The sequence below is a fragment of the Copidosoma floridanum genome, unplaced genomic scaffold, assembly GCF_036245765.1.
Source record: "Copidosoma floridanum isolate Cflo_tuat_1 unplaced genomic scaffold, Cflo_Japanese_pri ptg000013l, whole genome shotgun sequence".
In the NCBI taxonomy this organism is placed as follows: domain Eukaryota; kingdom Metazoa; phylum Arthropoda; class Insecta; order Hymenoptera; family Encyrtidae; genus Copidosoma; species Copidosoma floridanum.
In genome coordinates, this window is record NW_028321890.1 from 29693100 (window position 1) to 29711477 (window position 18378).

The 18378-nt window shown below is 44.5% G+C and overlaps 3 protein-coding genes across 5 annotated transcripts; 1 reads left to right on the forward strand and 2 right to left on the reverse strand.

Annotated features, from left to right (window-relative positions):
- Positions 1-1223: 1223 nt before the first annotated feature.
- On the reverse strand, positions 1224-10169 carry Dab (DAB adaptor protein). 3 transcript variants are annotated; one of them, XM_089591044.1, is made up of 8 exons: positions 10047-10169; positions 6730-6944; positions 6512-6655; positions 6297-6434; positions 5972-6202; positions 5629-5883; positions 2535-5556; positions 1224-2498 (listed from the first exon to the last, which is right to left on the reverse strand). In XM_089591044.1, exons 1-8 carry the CDS (start codon positions 10081-10083, stop codon positions 1486-1488), a joined length of 5055 nt encoding a protein of 1684 aa, XP_089447170.1. In that variant the 5' UTR covers positions 10084-10169; the 3' UTR covers positions 1224-1485. The 3 variants fall into 3 exon arrangements, with proteins under 3 accessions (XP_089447170.1, XP_014210254.2, XP_089447169.1); XM_014354768.2 differs by having other exon boundaries at positions 1224-5556; XM_089591043.1 differs by having other exon boundaries at positions 1224-5540; positions 5595-5883.
- A 1903-nt stretch (positions 10170-12072) lies between these two features.
- Positions 12073-13386, forward strand: Smn (survival motor neuron). The gene is made up of 6 exons (XM_014354803.2): positions 12073-12220; positions 12336-12505; positions 12588-12702; positions 12834-13113; positions 13173-13243; positions 13310-13386. Exons 1-6 carry the CDS (start codon positions 12172-12174, stop codon positions 13363-13365), a joined length of 741 nt encoding a protein of 246 aa, XP_014210289.2. The 5' UTR covers positions 12073-12171; the 3' UTR covers positions 13366-13386.
- A 190-nt stretch (positions 13387-13576) lies between these two features.
- On the reverse strand, positions 13577-15701 carry LOC106640628 (katanin p60 ATPase-containing subunit A-like 2). Its single transcript, XM_089590795.1, has 8 exons — positions 15642-15701; positions 15382-15452; positions 15114-15290; positions 14772-15045; positions 14537-14705; positions 14355-14467; positions 14060-14259; positions 13577-13991 (listed from the first exon to the last, which is right to left on the reverse strand). Exons 1-8 carry the CDS (start codon positions 15699-15701, stop codon positions 13577-13579), a joined length of 1479 nt encoding a protein of 492 aa, XP_089446921.1.
- Between the last annotated feature and the right edge of the window lie 2677 nt (positions 15702-18378).

The window sequence follows — 18378 nt, forward strand, 5'->3', positions numbered from 1 at the left end:
ATGTGAAATTAGCGTTTGGAAACGTTCGAGGCTTATCAATATTTCGCGTGGGCTCGATGAAAATCGACGAGTGTTTACCGAGCGGTGCGGTAGATCTCGTTTCGGTCTCGTTCGCGCCGCCACTCGTTAAACCCCGTCCCCGAATTTGCATGCGATTGAATTTCAAATAAGCGATCGCTCGCGCGAGTGCTACTCAACGCGGGGATAAAATGAAATTGTTAATATAGTTGAGCGATGAGGGGGTTTTAATGTATACGCGGTCCTCGAGTCGCGCGGCATTCCTTTTTGACCCAAAACTTTGGAAATTCTGCAGCCTAGGGGGAAAAAAGACGGCGCTCGAGTGCCTTGTGCGATCCAGTGCCGCGTCAGCGAGCTTTAGAATGAAAAAAAAAAAAAAAAAAAAAAAAAAAAAACTGTTAATAATTTCTCAAGACAACATCAATCAAGAATGAAACGACCCATCAACTACAAACTACGATATCATGTATGGATTGGTTGGTAAAAAAAAATGGTCGATTGATTATTTAAAAAAAAGCTTTATTTTTTCAAGATGATAAATAAAAACCAACATAACATTTATTAAAAATTTCATACCAAGTAACCATAAAATAAAATTACTTTGAAATAAAAATACGACACATTGAATGTTCACGGGTAAAAAAACAATACTCTCGATACTTACAAACAACTGTGTACGAGCATAAAAATCAAGACTCACTGAAAAAAAAAAAAAAAAAAAAAAAAAAAAAGATAGGGTTTACAAGTATCAACTATATACATATTGAAGAATCGCTTCTTACTCATAGCTCGTGTGTTATACGTCGCCACAAGAAAATTTCATTATCTATAATTATATCGTTTTCGTAGTCGATGCATTATTTGACAATGCGAGCGCCGACCGCGAGATCAAAACAATTTTATTCCTACAAAAACAACTGTATACTTTTAATCATCGTTTGCGACCCATTTATACTTTCCTAGTAATAATAATAATAATCATCATCATCATCATCATCATTCCAGCTTAACACCACAACCCCTTAAAAATCTGTTTTGGTTGAACATTCATCTAACAATTGAATATGATGTACATAAAGTTTCCAATAGTTGAAAAACATTTCAAACGATATATATTTTCATCATACATTATCAACAAAGTTATAATGACAATTTTCCTAAATTGCACGCGACGATTCACACAAAATGTATATTGCTCCTGTGTGTGTGTAATCATCAATCGTAAAGCCATCGATTCGTTTAACCCGAGAGCCGCTAAAATCGAAAGAAAACACGGGAGAAGAGTGATCGGTTCCACGCGGTACAAAAATATTATTCCTCCATACGAAACGCTCACTTGCACCCAAACGGGTAGAAGCGTTGCATCTTGTACAAACGATGCAAGGGCGAGCGTGACGATGATGATGCACTGATCCCTTTTCGAGGTCCCGTGGCGGTTGTACGAAAGAAATCAGCCGGCTCTTTCGATCAATTGAAAAACTCGTCGTCGTCGAACGGATCGTTTTCCCGACTGAATATGTTCACCGAGTCTGACTTTTTTATGTACTGGTCACCCTTTCCCCGGCTGTTTGCGTACTTTAGGTGCTTGGAACTCTTGACCGGCACGGACGAGCACTCGGGCACCTGGTCCTCCAACTCGGAACGAAAAGCAAAGGCATCGTCGTCGAATCTCGGGTCGCCGTTGAAGAACGAGTCCCTTCCACTGTCCTCGGAGGCGAACCCATCCACGGCCGGATCTTTCACGTCCGAGGGCAACTCCTCCGGCGTTACCTTCAAATCCGACCCGATCCTCGGTCTGTCGGACGCGTCGCTCGAGGCGCTCGCGGTCGGCGTTAGCTCGTCGTCAAAGTAACTCGACGACGCCTTGTACGCCTTTGGTTCCCTTCTCGCCTGTTCCTTCAGCCCTCGCGGGCTCCTGGGACTGGTTGGCTGTTTCGCCTCGACTTCGGGCCGAATCCTGGCCTCGGGGCACACCACCGGGTCTATCGGGGCTTCGGTGCGCTCCGCGCTCTGGGTGAAGTCGTCCTCGAACGGGGAAGTCTGGGACTTTGGCTGGGGCCGCGTCCGGTGCCTGTTCATTCGCTTCCTGTGCAAACTCTCGGCCTTCGAGTCCGGATTCTCGGACCAGTATGGCCTCTCCCCCCAATTTTCGAACTCTTGGTCGCTGCTCCAGTAGCTCTCTCGGCTCCGCGATCTGTAGGGTCTGTGGTACGGGTCGGCGTCGTTATCGCTGCACTCGGACCTCGATACCGCGCACTTTGGCCGGACGTCGACGTACATCATGTCCCTGCCCTCGTTGGCGCTGTTCGGCCGCTTTGGCCAATATTTCTTCCTCGTGAGGTACCTAGGCGAGTCCTCGGGGTGCTTTGGGCCGTACTCCTCTTCCCAGCTGGGGGGATAGTCGTAGTGCCGGTCCCTACCTTCGCCACGGAAGTAGTGGGGGTCGTGTTTCTTGAATGACTCCCTGGACGGGTAGTCCCCTTCCGGGGCAGCCCGCCCTCCTCTGTAAAAGACACCGTCGTCCTCGTACCTTCTTCTTTCGTATTCCCGCCTGTACCACCTTTCGTCCTCTTCGTAGCCCATGCTCTCTTGGCTGCTGAATCTTTCGCGCTCCTCGTCGGTCCACATGGCCGGTCTCCTTTTGCACTCCTCCTCGTAGTACGGGTGCTCGGGTCCCCAAAAGCCTTCCCTCTCCCCGTTCCAGGGTCTCTGCTTCAGCCGGCACATGTAGTAGGCCTTGTACTCCTCATCGTCCTTGTAAGGGGCCATGTTTTTTCGATGCAAGTGCCGCCTGCGTTCTTCCTCCCACCTTGGGTCGTCGTGCCAAGATTCGCGGGGTATCGGCTCACGAGGTCGGTGACCGCCGCCTTTGACCCACGGCGCACCTCTGGTCTTACGGCACATTTTGTCACGGAAAATTCTGTCCTTCTCGGGATCGGCGGTTTCCTCGTAGAAAGGCCTTTCCTCGAACGGTGGTAAATCGTACCTAGGGTGTCGCGCCACCGAACAACACGGCTGCTCTCCCTTGGCTTTCCCGTTGCTCTCTTCGCTCTCCTCGTCGTCTTTCCACTCGTTGTCGCTTTCTCCCGAGTGTCGGTGTATACTCCTTCTAGTTGGCGCTTCTCGACTAAACTCCTTACCCTCGGGGGACCACGGGGATGTACCCCCGATAGATCCTTGATGGCCTTCACCAGTTGACGATTTGCTCGTTTGAAACGCGTTGGATTCGAATTTCGCCCAATTATCCTCGTCCTTGGAACCATCTTTTTCCTTCTTCGTTTCCGCAAGTGAACCAAACATGGAATCCAACTTTGGGGGTAACGGCTTACTTTCTTTATTTCCACGGTGCGTGTCTGTGTTCAACATCTTTATCTCTTCGAATATGTCCATCACCGTGGTCTTTACGTCTTCGTCTTTCTTGGTCGTTATTTTCGCGCTGATCGACGTTTGTTGCGTAAAGTTGTCCGAAAACAAGCTTTGTAAATCCACTTCAGTGGCCGACATGACTGAGCTTTTCAGCGGTGAAGTGACGAAATTGTCGTTTTTCAGGCTCACTTGCTCCACTTCTTCAATTATTTCGCGTAAGGCTGCATACTTGTCGCTGGACGCCGAAATTGACGATTTGATTTCTGATTTCTTGTCAACGATTTTCGACAATTCGTTGACCTCTTCTGCCGTGATGACGAATTTGTCCAAGGATTCTTTCGATTCGTTCATATTTTCGCCGTTGCTCATTTTTTCCGCTTCATCGCTTTGTACTTTTGTCACATCGGATGACGAGTCGTTTTTCCGGAAAGTGTCTTTGCTGCAAAACTGTTCGTCGGACTCGGTCTCCTCTTGGGAATTGATTTCCATTTCTTTCGGGGATTCGGAATGATCTTCAACCGATTTCGACTCACAGGCAGACAAAACTCCTGCGTTTTGGCTTTCAACGGTGGATGGTAACTTGACCGACAAATTTGCCAGAGAAGCAACAGTTTCGTCCATCTCGTCACTTTGAGCGTCGTCTTCTATATCCCCCGGCTCTTCTTGATTTTCCGACGTAGCTGTCTCTTCCTCTTCGCTGGATTTTTGCGCTCCAAACTCATGGTTGGCGTGCTCCAATTCCAATAGTTCCCTAAATACAGCGTATTTATCGTAATCAGAGTTTTTAGATTTCGGCTCTTGATCAAACGTCGCTTTGAAAAGTGGCTCGTTTGACGAAGTTTCTGCAGTCTTGGATAATGATTTTTCGGCACTAGTATTCAAATCGTTGCTCTTTGACGGAGCGTACATTTTATCGGTGGATGCCGTATTGCTGTCGGATAAATTGTCCTTCCTTGCCAGGGATTCGATACATTCCGTCAACTGTTGCAACGTCAAACTCGTCACTTCGGCTACGGACATTCCGAGATTATCCGCCAAGTCAGTTAAAAAAGTAGACGTCAGTTGACTCAAGGTTATATCCTTGGTGAGGTTGGCCCAATTGATCTCGGGCTTGTTCATTGGAATGCTTTTCACGGGAGACTTTGGTGATTGAAGTATGGAGTTGAACGAATCTTCAAAGCTTGAGTTTGAAAATCCTGAGTTTTTGTCGGACCTCTTGGGCAGTTGCGGTAACGGAGGGCTAAAATTATCATCGAATCGGTCTTTCGTATTTTTCGGTGAATTAGTTCCGCGATACTTGCGCGTGGGCGAAGGCGAGCTTTCTTCTCGCTCCAGGAAGTCGTAGTGGAAGTGTCCCTCGCCATGAGGTGGTCTCGGAGGTGGTTTAATTCCTCCTCTGGAGCTATGCTTCTTTGGCGGCAGTGGGGGAGGATTGATTAAAATACTTCCAGCACCTCTTGGCGGAGGTTCGGGAACATTGTCCATTTCTGCACTAGAACTCGACAACCTAGAGTTTGCACCGGATGAGCAAGACCTCAGTGGCGACGCGGGTGATTCGCTCGTGGATGAAAAATCAACTGGGAATGATCTATCGATCGACTGCGACTTACCTCCACCGTATTCCGATATGTATTCGTTTCTACGTGAGGAATGCAAATACTTTTTTGGGCTTTGCAATTTAACTAGAGATTGCATACTTTCAGTAGATTCTCTGCCATCGTATTTACTAGAGTTCATCGACATGGACATGACGTAGCCGTAATGCGAATTTTTCGGTCTTGTGGTTTCCTCCGGTGGCAAGGAAACTGATAAAGATTGATGTTGCATCGATCTCTTCCAGTCCCTGCGATACGATTTTGGGGAACTCGTTTTCTCGCTCGCGGGTACATCGGCCTCTTTAAATTTGTCAAAGTCAGCGAATTCACCATCTTCCAACTGACTCGGCGTTTCCGATTGTAGATTCTCCACCGAATCAGACGTAGCGTTGAAATTCGTTGGAAAAGTATCTTCCGAATTGGTCGTGGCCAAATCTTTCAGCACCTTTTTCGGGGGATTTTTCAAATGCTGGAAAAAGTCTTTCTTATCCACATACGGCTTCTTAATTCCCGTTCCAAGAGGATCCAACTCCGAAAAGATATCCACCTCTTTGTAACGGTCTTGCGATTGAGATAGCTAGAAAAAGTATAAAAAACGTGTTAAATTACACATACAGTTAACATTAGTGTAAGCTCTTAATCCTCTTACCGGCTCCTTGTCTTCATCGCTTGAAGAATTCTTTCTCGGAGTACTGGGTCGTTTGCCCTCATTGAACAACTCCTCAGTTTCCTTATCAAACCAATGAACGGATCCTTGAGGAGGCGGTGTTCTGCTGTTAACCACGTTTGCCGGACTAGACGTACCGGACGTTGGCGTTTGCTGCACAGTCTGTTGCCTTTCAAAGTGACTTCGTTTGGAAGATGAAGGAGGTGGAGGTAAAATAGGTTTGATTTGTTCTTTTATCTATTAAATGAAAAAAATAAAGAATTAACCATGAGAAAACCGATAATCAATGAAAACCAATGGGGTAACAGTTGGAAAGAGCAGTGACCTTCATATTTGCGAACGAGTCCCCAAAGGGATCCGTTTCGAAGGGGTCCTCGGCAGCCCTGGGGTTATCGGGCGTAATTTTTTCCATCTGATGGATCCCCTGTTGCAACGAGTTCAACTCAAATTGTAAATCCAACAAGTCGGCCACGACACCGCTTTGCGTCTCGTGTTTCCTCGATCTGTCGATTTCCGAGCCCGTTCGGTGAAGCGCCGCTTCACTCCCGGCCGCGCCCTGCTTTTGAAAATACAATCATCGACATTATTTCGAAACACTTTACGCGAATCGTCTTATGTATATATAGAAGTGCAGGCACATATTTATGTACCTTGGTATCCGGGGAGCGTTCGATCGAGTAACTAGCGCCCCTTATGACGTTGTTTTCAATGTGTTGCTTCGCCAATTCGATTTCTTTCTTCTTTATTTCGAAAACAACTTGAAAAAGATCCCGCATGGCAATCACCACCTGAAAACAGTTTTATTTGGTAAAAAGAAAAAAAAATAAGAAAAAAAAAAAAAAATAGCGTAACGAAATCAAAGTACCTGACTGGCAGCCTTGTCAGTCTTGATTCCAAAAAACCGGTGCCCCGTATCGGGTGAACCAAAAATGTAACCAAATGCCCGAGAATCGCTCATGTCTTGGGCAATGAACGATATCTTGTGCACCGGGTGGTGATACAGACAGTCCTGGAAACAAGGACAACGATTGTAAAGGCACATGTATACATAGGAAGGAAAAATAAATCTCACTGGATACTCACTCCGTTTTTCTCGTCCCTCAAACGCAGCCCGTCGATATTGATTTGCACGGTGATCCGCTGCTTGTGCTCCCCGGCCGCTCGTATCGCCATTTTCAGGTCGGCAAGCGCATTCTGACACATCCGATCGCCCCGGGCTTCCGACACCTCCAATATACCGATGAGCTTCGCCTTGAAGGAGACACCGTCCCCCATAAACCGAGCCGGTTCGTTTTTTACTGAAAAGACGATTCATCCGTTATCCAGTGGTCCCACAAGTAAACTCTGACTTAACGGGGGATGAAATAAAGAAACGAGAGATGAGTGAAAAAAAAAAAAAAAAAAAAAAAAGGAAGAAAAAACCTTAATCTACTTTTCCATTCTTCGATCCGTCTCGACACTCGCGAGCTGATAAAAATTCATGAGACCCCCGGAAAAAAGTACCCCGAGCTGGTGCTCCAATTGAAATGGACACTCACCCGCAGCCAGATACAAGCGAAGAGCGACAAGCAAATTTGAATTATTAATGGAGCCCATATACAGTATACACATACGCATGGGGGCCATCGAGGTTGTGTGCAGCCGGTGTACATATATCGCTTGAAGTTACTTTGCGGCGAAACCCCCGACGAGTGGCATCGGTTTTTGCGCGCATCTCCTGCCGGGAGCCCCATAACTTATTGCCAGTTAGCGATACCCCCCACACCCCTCCCGCATTGTCGTCCCAGACGAGTTCGATTCCTCCCTATCGCTTCTCTCTCTCTCTGGATTGGGGCGCACAAATGCAATCACGCGCCGAGAGCTTTCGGGGGATCGAATTGAGTTTTGCCTCGCTGGGGGGCCCTCTTCGGGGCGCCTGCCGATGCGACACCGATAGGGCACCTATACGAACGAAATTAAGTTGTTGCGTGTTGCCGAGCCGGATCGATTAACGTCCGCTCGAAGGAGCGCGCGAGGAACCCTGGCGTGGCGTTTTTTGTTGTTGTTGTTGTCGTCCACGTGTTTTTCACGTTTCACCAGGCTCCGGGAGCAATCGCGCGGAAAACTCATTGTTCCCCTCCGTTGTTCAAACGTAGGACCGACCGAGGAAATACATTCGATGCCCGTCAAACGCAATACTGGATAAATATATATATATATACGTTACCAATGTCGATTATTGCTATGAGGGTTAATTACAGTTTTGGAGTGTGTGTGTACCTGTACTGAAAAATAATTGAGCGCGTGCTGTTTAGAGCTTGGCAAATGAAAAGAAGAAGATGGGGTGTAACGGGCGGAGGGGAAATTTAGAATAATTCGACAATACCCGGGAGTGCGCGGAGCGGAGCAATCGCACCGGAGATCGATCGGCCTAATGGGGCAGACGCGCACTTGGTCGTCAAACATCGCAGTCGAGTACACGTTGGAGGAGGGGAGTCATTATTCCGTACGGAATAACAACTTTGCCCATACGCGATCGCGCACTCGAGCGAGTACTCTTTTTTTTTCTCTCTCTCTCCTTGCTTCGAAAACTTTTTACAGCGGAGGAGGTGGTGCATTTGTGCCCCGGCGCTCGAGTGGAGAGCGCCAACTGTCGACACTCGAGCCGGCTCTCTCTCTCTGACCTCCCGCGCGGGGTCGCCGCGGTTCTTCTCCGGCGTCGGGCTGTAGGGCCCTCGAAGCCCCTCTCTTTGCGCCAGATGCCCCCGGGTACAACATAATAATGTGTTGTATATATGTATAAACGGAGTACCCATGCGGACCTGAGATTTCGGTGCAGGTTATTACACTTGATGTTGCGTTTTCGAGTTGAATTGGAGGTGCCGATGTTTTACCAGATGGAAATCGTGCACTGGGGCAGTAGCTTATGTACGGGCAATCAATTTGCATGCAATGAACGTGTGTATACGATCCATGCGTTACCACGAGGGTTTCATGTTGGGATGGAAGCAATTATTCGCGACCCGCACCCTTGATACGCTCAAAAACCGATTGGAGGCTTGTGACGATGTAGTGCCGCGGTGGAAAACGGAACGGTCGATACGCTCGTAATCTCTTTTGGTTCATAAATATTTTGTCGCTCATCAAAGTATCACGACCTCGCTAGGCTTTTGTGCGCCCTTCACCCGCCGTTTACTTACACCGAGTCATGCGAGCCTTTTCCTTCGCTCGAGTGACCATTTCGCGGACATTTGTGTCCATAGACGCCATACCCTTTTTAGTTTGCAAAATAATCACGCTTCGTGTATACGATAGAAACGGAATCAAAGCATTATTGTCTCTGAAAAATTAACGAGACATTGAACCGTCAAAAACGATTGCGGTATGTCAGTGACTCGTGGGCATGACGTAATGAGCCACAGTCTCCGTAATTGTGGATTACACTAATAGTGAAAGAAGCCGATCCCTACAAGAGTTGATGGGCCCCGATCGCATGTTGTATACCATGTTACCCTCATTCAGCGAGTAAACGGTACATGTACGATTTAAGTGACTGCAACTTGACTCATTACAAACACATGAGATTCCAAGTGAATGTGTCGAATTCCTTGCACCCCCCAAGGGGATTCAGTATATATATTTATACAAAAGCCCATTAATTTAACAGCGATGATGCTTGAACAATGGTTACATTGAAAATTTTTTTTTTTTTTTTTCTAGCCAAAAGAGCTCGCGCGCAACCGATGACAAGTCACGAGAAGCGACGTGCCGCTCATTCTATCTTAAAACAAGATCGGAGTAACGCAGGGGTTGAGGAGTCATGGACCGAAAAAAAAAAGGGGGGGGGTTGACGCGAAAAATACTCGAACCACTGGCCCCTTTTGTCCACACTGACAGTATACATTGACACACGCAGTAATCTGGTACAAGTGTCGCCATCTACCGGCCACCAGGGGCGCGAATAACCAACCCCCAATACATTAGGAGTATAGCGCGGGAGGGTAAGGCAGTCCAAACGCGACGCACTCGTGTATCGAAAACACGCACGCACGCATCGGGATGATAAGTATTGTACTTATCAAAGAATCAGCTGAAAACAATATACGTAGCGCTACGCTCCTTCGACCGTTCGCGCTGCCCTTTTCGCGACACCCACCCCCCTCGCCCTGAATGACGTTGGAGCACTCGATGACGCTACACGTATGTGTGTGTGTGTGTGTGTTTACCGAACGATAACGATGCTCGGCTGGCGGCACACTCCGGTGAAGGGTAAAAAAAAAAAAGGGCCCAAGTGGAGCCACCCCCTGCCCACCTCCGGCCCTCAAAAGTAAAAAAACCCCCACACGCGCGTACCAAAGAGTTATCACAAGATTTGATTGTGCAGGTATATAAGTGTATGATATTGTAACGTGGGTACTCACACTTGCATGGGCTGTTTTTCTTGCGTAGCGTCTGCATGAGGAACTCCACTTGTCCGGCTGCCACGAAAACTCTGCCAGAAAGTTGTAGTCGGTGCCGCTTGGCCGTGGACTTATTATTATTATTATTATAGCTCTTATACTATTTATATACGTGGAGTGATATTGTCGCGGGTACTCGGCTACGAGTGGACGACGAGACGCGCTCGCATGGCATCCAGTGAGACAAAAACCACCCTCCTTTTGGGTCGTGGTGTTGCACCGAGGACACGTCCCCTTGTCAGCTCGGGATTTGGCTTCACGGGGCAAGGCGCGCACTCCTCGTTTCGTGTGTTTACTCACTCACTTTTTCTTTTTTTTTTTTTTTCTCTCTTTTTTTTTTTCCACCTCCGCCTCGTTTCGGGGGGGTTGGTTCCTTCCTCGCGTCGCGCACCGTTCACTATGGGTGCCTCTTGTCCGAATCAAGTATACTCTCCCCTCCTCCTCCAAACTCTATTATTTTCTCGGGCGAGTGGCTGTTGTTTCCGTTCTTTGTTTTTTTTTGTTTTTTTTTTTAATTGCGTACACTTTTTTACGCGAACGCGTGAAATCGCGACGGCAACGCACGAGACAGCAGCAGCTGTCCGGCTGTGGCTGTCTTTTTTTCTCCCTCTCCGTTTCGTACGGAGGCTACGGTTGTCTCGTTCTCTCTCGTTCGTTCATAGTACGTTGTGGTGTACAGCTCCGCTTCCGAGGCTCCTTCTCTTCTGATCAATAATAGAGCTGCGCGCGCCCCTCCAACTGCGTGCGTTGTGGATATATAATATAATATACAATGGTACACGCACGCTCGACGTTCATAAGAACAAGTGTGCGTGGGCTCGGAGAGGCGGATGCGTTGGGATTTGGTAAAAAAACAAAAAAAAAAAAAACATAATGAAATAATAAGGTGCAGAGTGAATACCCTCTCTCTCTCTGGCGGGGGTGGCTTTTGATGGGCACTGCCAGAGGGGATGAATGGCCGAGGCGAGAGGTCGTTGGGTTGGTGGCCCTTGACGGGGGTGACGTTCGTGTGGCGCTGAACCAGGGGATTTGGGACGTTTTGGTCAGACGGGATGCAACTTTTCTTTTTTTCTCTCTCTCTCTCTCTCTCTCTCTGTGATATTATCAACCCCCCTTGCCTCTGAGCTAATATATTTCGAATATATATATTTTGAGAGTTGAAAGATTTTCGGGGTTTGTTATTGACATTCGATATCGAGTTCGCATCGCGGGAAGACACGCTTACAGAGAGATTATAAATATATACTCCTTTTGATTTGCTTTCGAGTGGCCATTAGTTAGGTATCTCCCTCATTTTATTTATAATTATTATACGTGTCCGTTACAAGCTTCGTAGGTAATTCAGCGCGAGATTTCTCGAAAATCTGGGTTTTCATCGATAAAGTGTCGAATAAAGTGATGGGGTTTTTTTTTTTTTTATATGCAGGATAAAGAGTGAATTTCATATGTTTTAAAGAACTTTATTTTGGCAGAGGTTGCGTCTCGAGTGATAAATCTATTAGTATTATAATTAATCAGCGGTACTTTTTCATTCGACGAGTGAATCCTGCGGTGGCATTGTCATGGTCAACGATAATTGTAATCAAATATCGATTCTACGTTTCCTTATGTATGCAATTCAAGGTCGATTCAAGTGAATCATTTCAGCAGTGGAATTTCATCAAAGTTTCTCCGTACAAATTTTCCGTATGTCATTCTGATCACATTTTATTATTTTAATGAGTGGTAAAATAATGTACAGCAAAAAATAGAAACAACAAAATGGATAAAAAAGTCTTTACGTTTTCGTATTTCATCGTTTCAATTGTTTTTTAATTTTTTACGTCTCAAGTTGATGTGAGCGGTACTTCTTCCTCACGTTAATTCTCCTTCACTAAATTTGAAAAATAGAGCGCTCTTCGTTCGGTCGTCTGCTAACGGTTTTAGTTTGCGTTTTCATCACCACGTTTGCTGCTGGCGCTAGTGCGCAAAAAATATATGCCAATATTTACGTGTATATGCTATTGAACATCAGTGTATAAGATGTAAAATAACTGTTGGAATAACAAAATTTTTTGTTGATTTTATTACATTTTGTTAATAAATCATGTCAGAGGACGAGAGCGTAATATTTTTGAGAGGAAACGGTGACGAACGTAGGTTAATTACCATTGTTTATGTAGTGAAATGAGGTTATGTGATCAGTTTGTTGTCAAACTGATTTTGTAAACACAAATCTAACTATTTGTTTAAAATTATGTTGTGTCTTAGCTTGTGACGATGTTTGGGACGATACAGCTCTTATAACTGCCTATGATAAGGCGATTGGTATAGCAAAAAAAGAAGCATCAAAGAGGATGGGTGTTGAGTTCAAGGGTACAGGTGCTGTTCCAAAGAAAACATTATCTCACAAGCAAACCCGTCAGTCTCAGGCACCAAGGGTATAATTACTTTAAATTTATATGTACAAAGTGCCAGTGGATGGAGTTTTTTTTCTTATTTGTGACATATTTTTTATTTAAGAAATGGTGTATTGGTTCTCCCTGTAGAGCAGTATACTCAGAGGATGGTGAAATCTATGAAGCAGTTGTTACAAAAATTTTTGAAAACACAGGAACGTGTATTGTTACGTTTATAGGTATGAATAGATAATCAGATAACTGTCTAATGTTGGCATACTTTAATTTATGCTAAAATGTTGTTTTTGATTCATTTAGTACTTAATAATGATTATTTACAACTTTTCAACTGTCACGATTTATTAACTAGGATATAACAATAAAGAGAAGGTAGAAATTTCTTCATTACTTGAATCAGAAGGCTTACAAAGTCAAATAGCTCAGAAAAAAGATGCAGCAGCTGTTGAACAAAGTTCCAGTTCAATGGAATTTGAGTCCCAAAAAGTCAATGGTTTTCAAGATCATCAAATGGATTATGAGGTTAGCAGAGATAAATCGTTGAAAAATATGTGTGCACCTGGACTATCATTTAATCCCGACATTGGTGCGATTCCCCCAGCTCCCCCACTGCCACCGCAACTAATGGCTAGGTAGGTTATAAATATTCTATTTTATTGTTTTCAAAAATAAAACATTTCTTTTCCTTTAGATTACCAGAAAATGATGCTGATGCTCTCTCTAGTATGTTAATGTCATGGTATATTAGTGGATTTCATACAGGTAAAATATTAATAAATTCAGCTTAAGGTACAAAATTGTTAATCGAATGATAATTGTTGCTTCCAGGCTATTATCACGGTTTAAAACAGGCTCGAAGTGAACAGGAGAAAAGAAAAAAATGACTTTTTTTGAAATTGTAAAATATTTACGATTTATTCCTTAATTAAATATAATTTTTTAAATAAAAGTTAAAGCTTGATATTTAAAAAAATACAAACTTTAGCAACATAAAATTTAATGATTTTCTTTCGTTACAAACACGCTTTACCAATACTTGCTCAACATCTCGAAAGCATGTAATGATGTACCTCGCCAGCTGTTTTGGTAATTGCATTACCTACCATCATCATCCTCATACTCATCATTATGTTCTGCATCAGAAAAATAGTCGTTCCACTCTTGATACTTCAAAAGCATTTTTTGTACAGTAGGCTTAACATATTTCATTGCTTGTTTTACATGCTCTATATCGTTCACTCCTTCGTTTTTGTATTCATTAAGGGATAAGTTTTCGTTTTCCAAGTAATCCCATACAGGACGAAGCTGGATCATCCAGGCCTCTCTGCACAATAATCTAAGATCAGCACACGAATATCCCTTTGTATTCACCAATATGTCCTTGTACTCGACAGACTTGAGTAGCTTTGGCTTCAGATAAGTCTTTAAGATATCATCTCTCGCTTGTTCATCGGGTAAACCGACGTAGATGTGTTTTTCCAAGCGTCGCAACAGTGCCTTGTCCAGTTCCCTGTGTGTTGAGGATAAATTTTTTACTCTCAACAGTCCCAACATTATCTGCATCATTGCAACACAAACCATGGAATATTCGTGGCTGCGAGAAGTAACACGTTCACAGTCTCCATCGACAACAGACCATCGAGGCGCGCCAACAGTTCAGCTCTGAATCTCCGGCTCGGCTCGGACTTGCTCGAGGAGTCTCCTCCGCTCACTGTCCAATCGACTTCATCGATAAATATGATCGACGGCGCGTAATACTTTGCCAAATCCGACAGTACCTGAAAGACGAAATAACGCGACTCCAGCGAGTAAAAAAAAAAACAAAAAAAAACAAAAAACTCGTCGATCTACAATTCAGCTAACACTCGCTTACTCGAACGTATTTTTCGCTCTCGCCACGCCACTTGCTGATCAACGAGCTCGACGTTATGTTGAAGAACGTAGCGTTGCACTCCGTCGCCACGGCTTTGGCCAGCATTGTTTTTCCTACGAATGTTATTAAGCAGTTTTAACGACAGCACCACTTCAGTGTGATGGATTAAAAGTCGGATTTACCGGTTCCCGGGGGCCCGTAGAGCAGTACTCCCTTCCAAGGAGTCAACCTCTCGTTGAACATGCACGGGTACTTTATGGGGTAAACGGCGGCCTCTTTCAGCAGGTTTTTGCAGCTGTCGAGGCCCTTGACGTCGTTCCAGTGGACGTTCAGATTGTCCAAAACGATTTCCTGCAACACCGCGTTTACCGATTTGTGACCTCGGAAAAGAAAAAAATCGGTAACACTTTAGCCAACCTTGACGATCACGTCGGCGATCTCGCGCCATTCGGACCCCGGCGGGTAGAGATTGCCTAGGGGCTTCAAGGATTTCGGGCCCCCTCTCTTGTCCTGCGTGCCCTCGATCGCCGAGTACTCCGGTGGGAACAGCTGTGTCACCGTGATGTTGAAGGTCGGATCGAACTTCTCGTTGCTGCTCTTCTTTGAGGCGCTCGTCGGATCGACCACTTCCGCGACTTCATCTAATTTCTGGGGGCTTTTCCTGGCAGTCCTGCTCCTGTCCTTCTTGGACCTTTGAAAAAACGATCGAACGGACGAATGAAATCGATATGATCAATCGAGGGAAAAGAAAAAACTTACGCTACGCTGGCGAAGCTCGGCTCTCCTTTTTTGCAAATCTTCGGGTACTTGCTGTACTTGGTGAAGTAGTACTCAAAGTACTCGAGTAGGATCGTGTCGAGGTCGACGTTGTCGCAGACCTCGACGTCGAGAGCGAGCCGCGCCTCTCTGAGAAAAACCTCGCACGAGTCCACGTAGCTGGGGGATGATTTTTTATTTTTTTTTTTGTTTATAACTTGGTGTCCTTGAAAAATTAATATGGTAAGTGAAGGTGGATTGACGTACTCACCAATTCTCATAGAGAAACTCGGCGATGAGGTACAGCAGGTTTTTCTTGCGCTCCTGCGCGCGCTTCTCCTCCTAATCGTCGTGTTTATACGAATTAGTGCTGAGCTTTATTTTATACTTGGGGGGGGGGGAAAGGATAAAGCGGCAATTTATATTGAAATGGAAGCTTCGATACGTTACGAAAAAAAAAAAATAAATAAATAAATAAATTTGGAATGTCGTCGAAAAACTTGTTGTTCCTAGAGTAGGTATCTCTCTTACTTTCTCCTTGGCGAAATGTGTCATCCGATTGCTGTTGGTGTTCATGGAGAGACTCTCCATCGTCGAAGCGAATGAAATTGGTCAGAATAGTTACTTGATTCGTGAGCCACGGTTTGATTGAAAAGCCCCTGGTATTCGAGTTTTACCTAATGTCAAAGTGTGTGTGCTTGATAACAAGACGACTAGCTGTACCATAGGTGGTTTGAAGTTTCCATAACAACGCGTTAGTACGTTTTTTTTTTTTTTTTTTCTTACTTGGAGCTTCCAATTTTTTTTGGATGCACAACAATACATAAAGCAACAGAACGATATAACAATTTAGCGAAGGTTACGATGTATCAATAAATATAATCGTTGAAAAAAAAAAAAAAAAAAAAAGAAAAAAATTTCACCAAAGTAGATGCATCAAACGTTTATAAAATTACGTATGCGATTTCTCGGTATAAATTTAACTGAATGCCAATGAGGAAAATAATTTCGTACGAACGGAATCAAGCTAAAATAGTACAGCGAAGGTCGCATCAATTACCAAACATTCCAACTTGCATATCACAATAGACACGCGTTTTATATTATTTTGGGAGTGGAGATGATGCAAAAATAACTGAACTTTGATCAAAAATATTTTTTTTAACCAGCTTTAATTTTTTTGCAATAAAATTTAATAAAAAATAATTATTCTTTTGTACACACATTAACCCGATTGATGATAATGTTGCGAGAAAAAAAATCAAGTTGTTACCTATTTTTTTAACGCTCTCATGATTTCAGGGATAAACAAAACATTACTTTTCGCTCAAGATTTTGTGAAAAAAAAAAAAAAAAATCCTTTAAATAACCCTGAGCGCTCCAATTGACGTATCGTCCGGATATAAAAATTATTTCCTACGAATGTACAACAGACAGATACTTGTAACATCCACAAACAACAATTACTCCCCTGCAGAGTCTCCTCAATGGGTGCACTATAGCTGATGACAATAAGAGACACGCGTGGGTATAATATAGGTACACTCGTGCTGCAAGTCGATAAACTCGACTACATAATATACACATTCACAACTGCGAGCACACGTATATGCCATTGCAGCCACCAACTCGACGGGCCACTTGGAATACCTGCGTGTGTATGGGCTATACGTATATTGTATGCGCTGATGAATGGGAATTCATGCCGTGTACGACTGTGCTGGGTAATTTCATCGATACTGGCTCAGGATTCCGCGTCAAGGTTTCGCATTACGAATCGCCTCCTCTTGACATCGGGAATGCACACCTCCTGTGATCCGAGTGTTGTCGTTGTCGTGTTTATGATTGCATTGTGAAAATGGTCATTCATGAGCTTTGATTCGATAAAAAAAAACTTTCAAAGAATAATACCCACCTGATAAATGGACGAATGGGCCATAATCCACTTTCTGGTTGGTAAAAAAAAAAAAAAATAATCGGAAAGTAATGTAAGAAAAACCAATAGCCCCATACCCGTATCCCAATCCACGTAAGCGATGGCAATCAAACTTTGGAGCTGAGTTTATACGTGATCGGAAAGTCTTGCGAGGAATGGGAAGTACCGCGAAGGGGTGCGAAGAAAATTAGCGGATAAAAAAAGTACAGATACAGCGTTCCGTGTACAGTTTACTTAGCAGGTGTTGAACAAAGAAAATTTCTTTGGCACTTTCGTCTTTATTTTTCCCGAGCTTTCGTTTTGAAAAAAATTATCAAGCTCACAAGCACGTTCATCACGTTAGGAAGTTTCAAAGCTTTAAAGAACTTGCGAGCCACTTTTTTTTTTTTTTTTTAATTTTCAATCCTGACTAACTTTGCAAATCCATTTTACAAGGCCATCTGACGTGAAGTAAGAACCTCCAACTTATATGCACTATCGTCCGAATTTTCCTTTAAAAAAAAAAAAAAAAAAATCTTTGAGCCAGTCATTAGCGACAAGTATGAAATCATTATTTCTTCTATTCGGTTCAAGGGCTTCCCCGGTACAATTAATAAAAAAATACGCTTCTTTCCACCTATGTACAGTACAGCTTCGACGTTGCAATTAGCAACTTTGCTTTTACAAAGTGAAAAATCCTTTGTCCTTCGCGGATGCTGATTCTTTTTTTTTTTTGTTTGTTTATGATCCTCGCAAACAACATAAATCCCTCGCGAAGGGCGTGATTGCAACAAGTTTGAAAAAGATCGCGATGGTGGTGCATGTTTTTCAACGCCTCGGAAAACTTATCGTTCGCGCAAACGCTTCCTATTGTAATTTTCTGTCCCCGACGCCACTCGCCCTTTGTAGGAAGTGGTGTCAATGAAAAAAAAAGAAAAAAAGGTCCCAATAAAGCACCGCTTCAAGAGACGAGGGAAGGACAACTTCACCCTATCCGCCCCCTCCCCCGCCAGTCGCAAGCTGCAGGAAAACGCGAGTGTGTTCGATCGACCCGCAGAGGAAGGGGGTGCGCGCGCTAGTGCACACACGCTTTGTGCATATACATGTATACGAGAGCCCCTCGGAGGGTCACGCTGCGGCATCGGAGCCAGCAGTGCATCAGTCGCGCGCCGACCAGCTGCAGCGATAACGGGCAGCTTGAGGAAGAACCACCAAAGCCTTTGTCCCCCGAGGGTGGGAGGGTGAAAAGCCGAGTATGACGGGAAAAGTGGACCGAAGGACGGAGCAGTGAAGCCGCTTGTACCCCCAACAGTTGATAGGCGTACGTTACAAGAGAAAAGGGGGTTGGTGGGC

Coding starts and splice junctions, on each gene's coding strand:
- Dab (XM_089591043.1), bottom strand. CDS start 10,083: ATGCAGACGCTACGCAAGAAAAACAGCCCATGCAAGT. Junction 6,656..6,729: donor TGAGGGACGAGAAAAACGGA/GTGAGTATCCAG, acceptor CCTTGTTTCCAG/GACTGTCTGTATCACCACCC. Junction 5,884..5,971: donor ACTCGTTCGCAAATATGAAG/GTCACTGCTCTT, acceptor TTCATTTAATAG/ATAAAAGAACAAATCAAACC.
- LOC106640628 (XM_089590795.1), bottom strand. CDS start 15,701: ATGGAGAGTCTCTCCATGAACACCAACAGCAATCGGATGACACATTTC. Junction 15,453..15,641: donor CACATTTCGCCAAGGAGAAA/GTAAGAGAGATA, acceptor CACGACGATTAG/GAGGAGAAGCGCGCGCAGGA. Junction 13,992..14,059: donor GCAGCCACGAATATTCCATG/GTTTGTGTTGCA, acceptor CTCAACACACAG/GGAACTGGACAAGGCACTGT.
- Smn (XM_014354803.2), top strand. CDS start 12,172: ATGTCAGAGGACGAGAGCGTAATATTTTTGAGAGGAAACGGTGACGAA. Junction 12,703..12,833: donor GTGTATTGTTACGTTTATAG/GTATGAATAGAT, acceptor TTTATTAACTAG/GATATAACAATAAAGAGAAG. Junction 13,114..13,172: donor CCACCGCAACTAATGGCTAG/GTAGGTTATAAA, acceptor CTTTTCCTTTAG/ATTACCAGAAAATGATGCTG.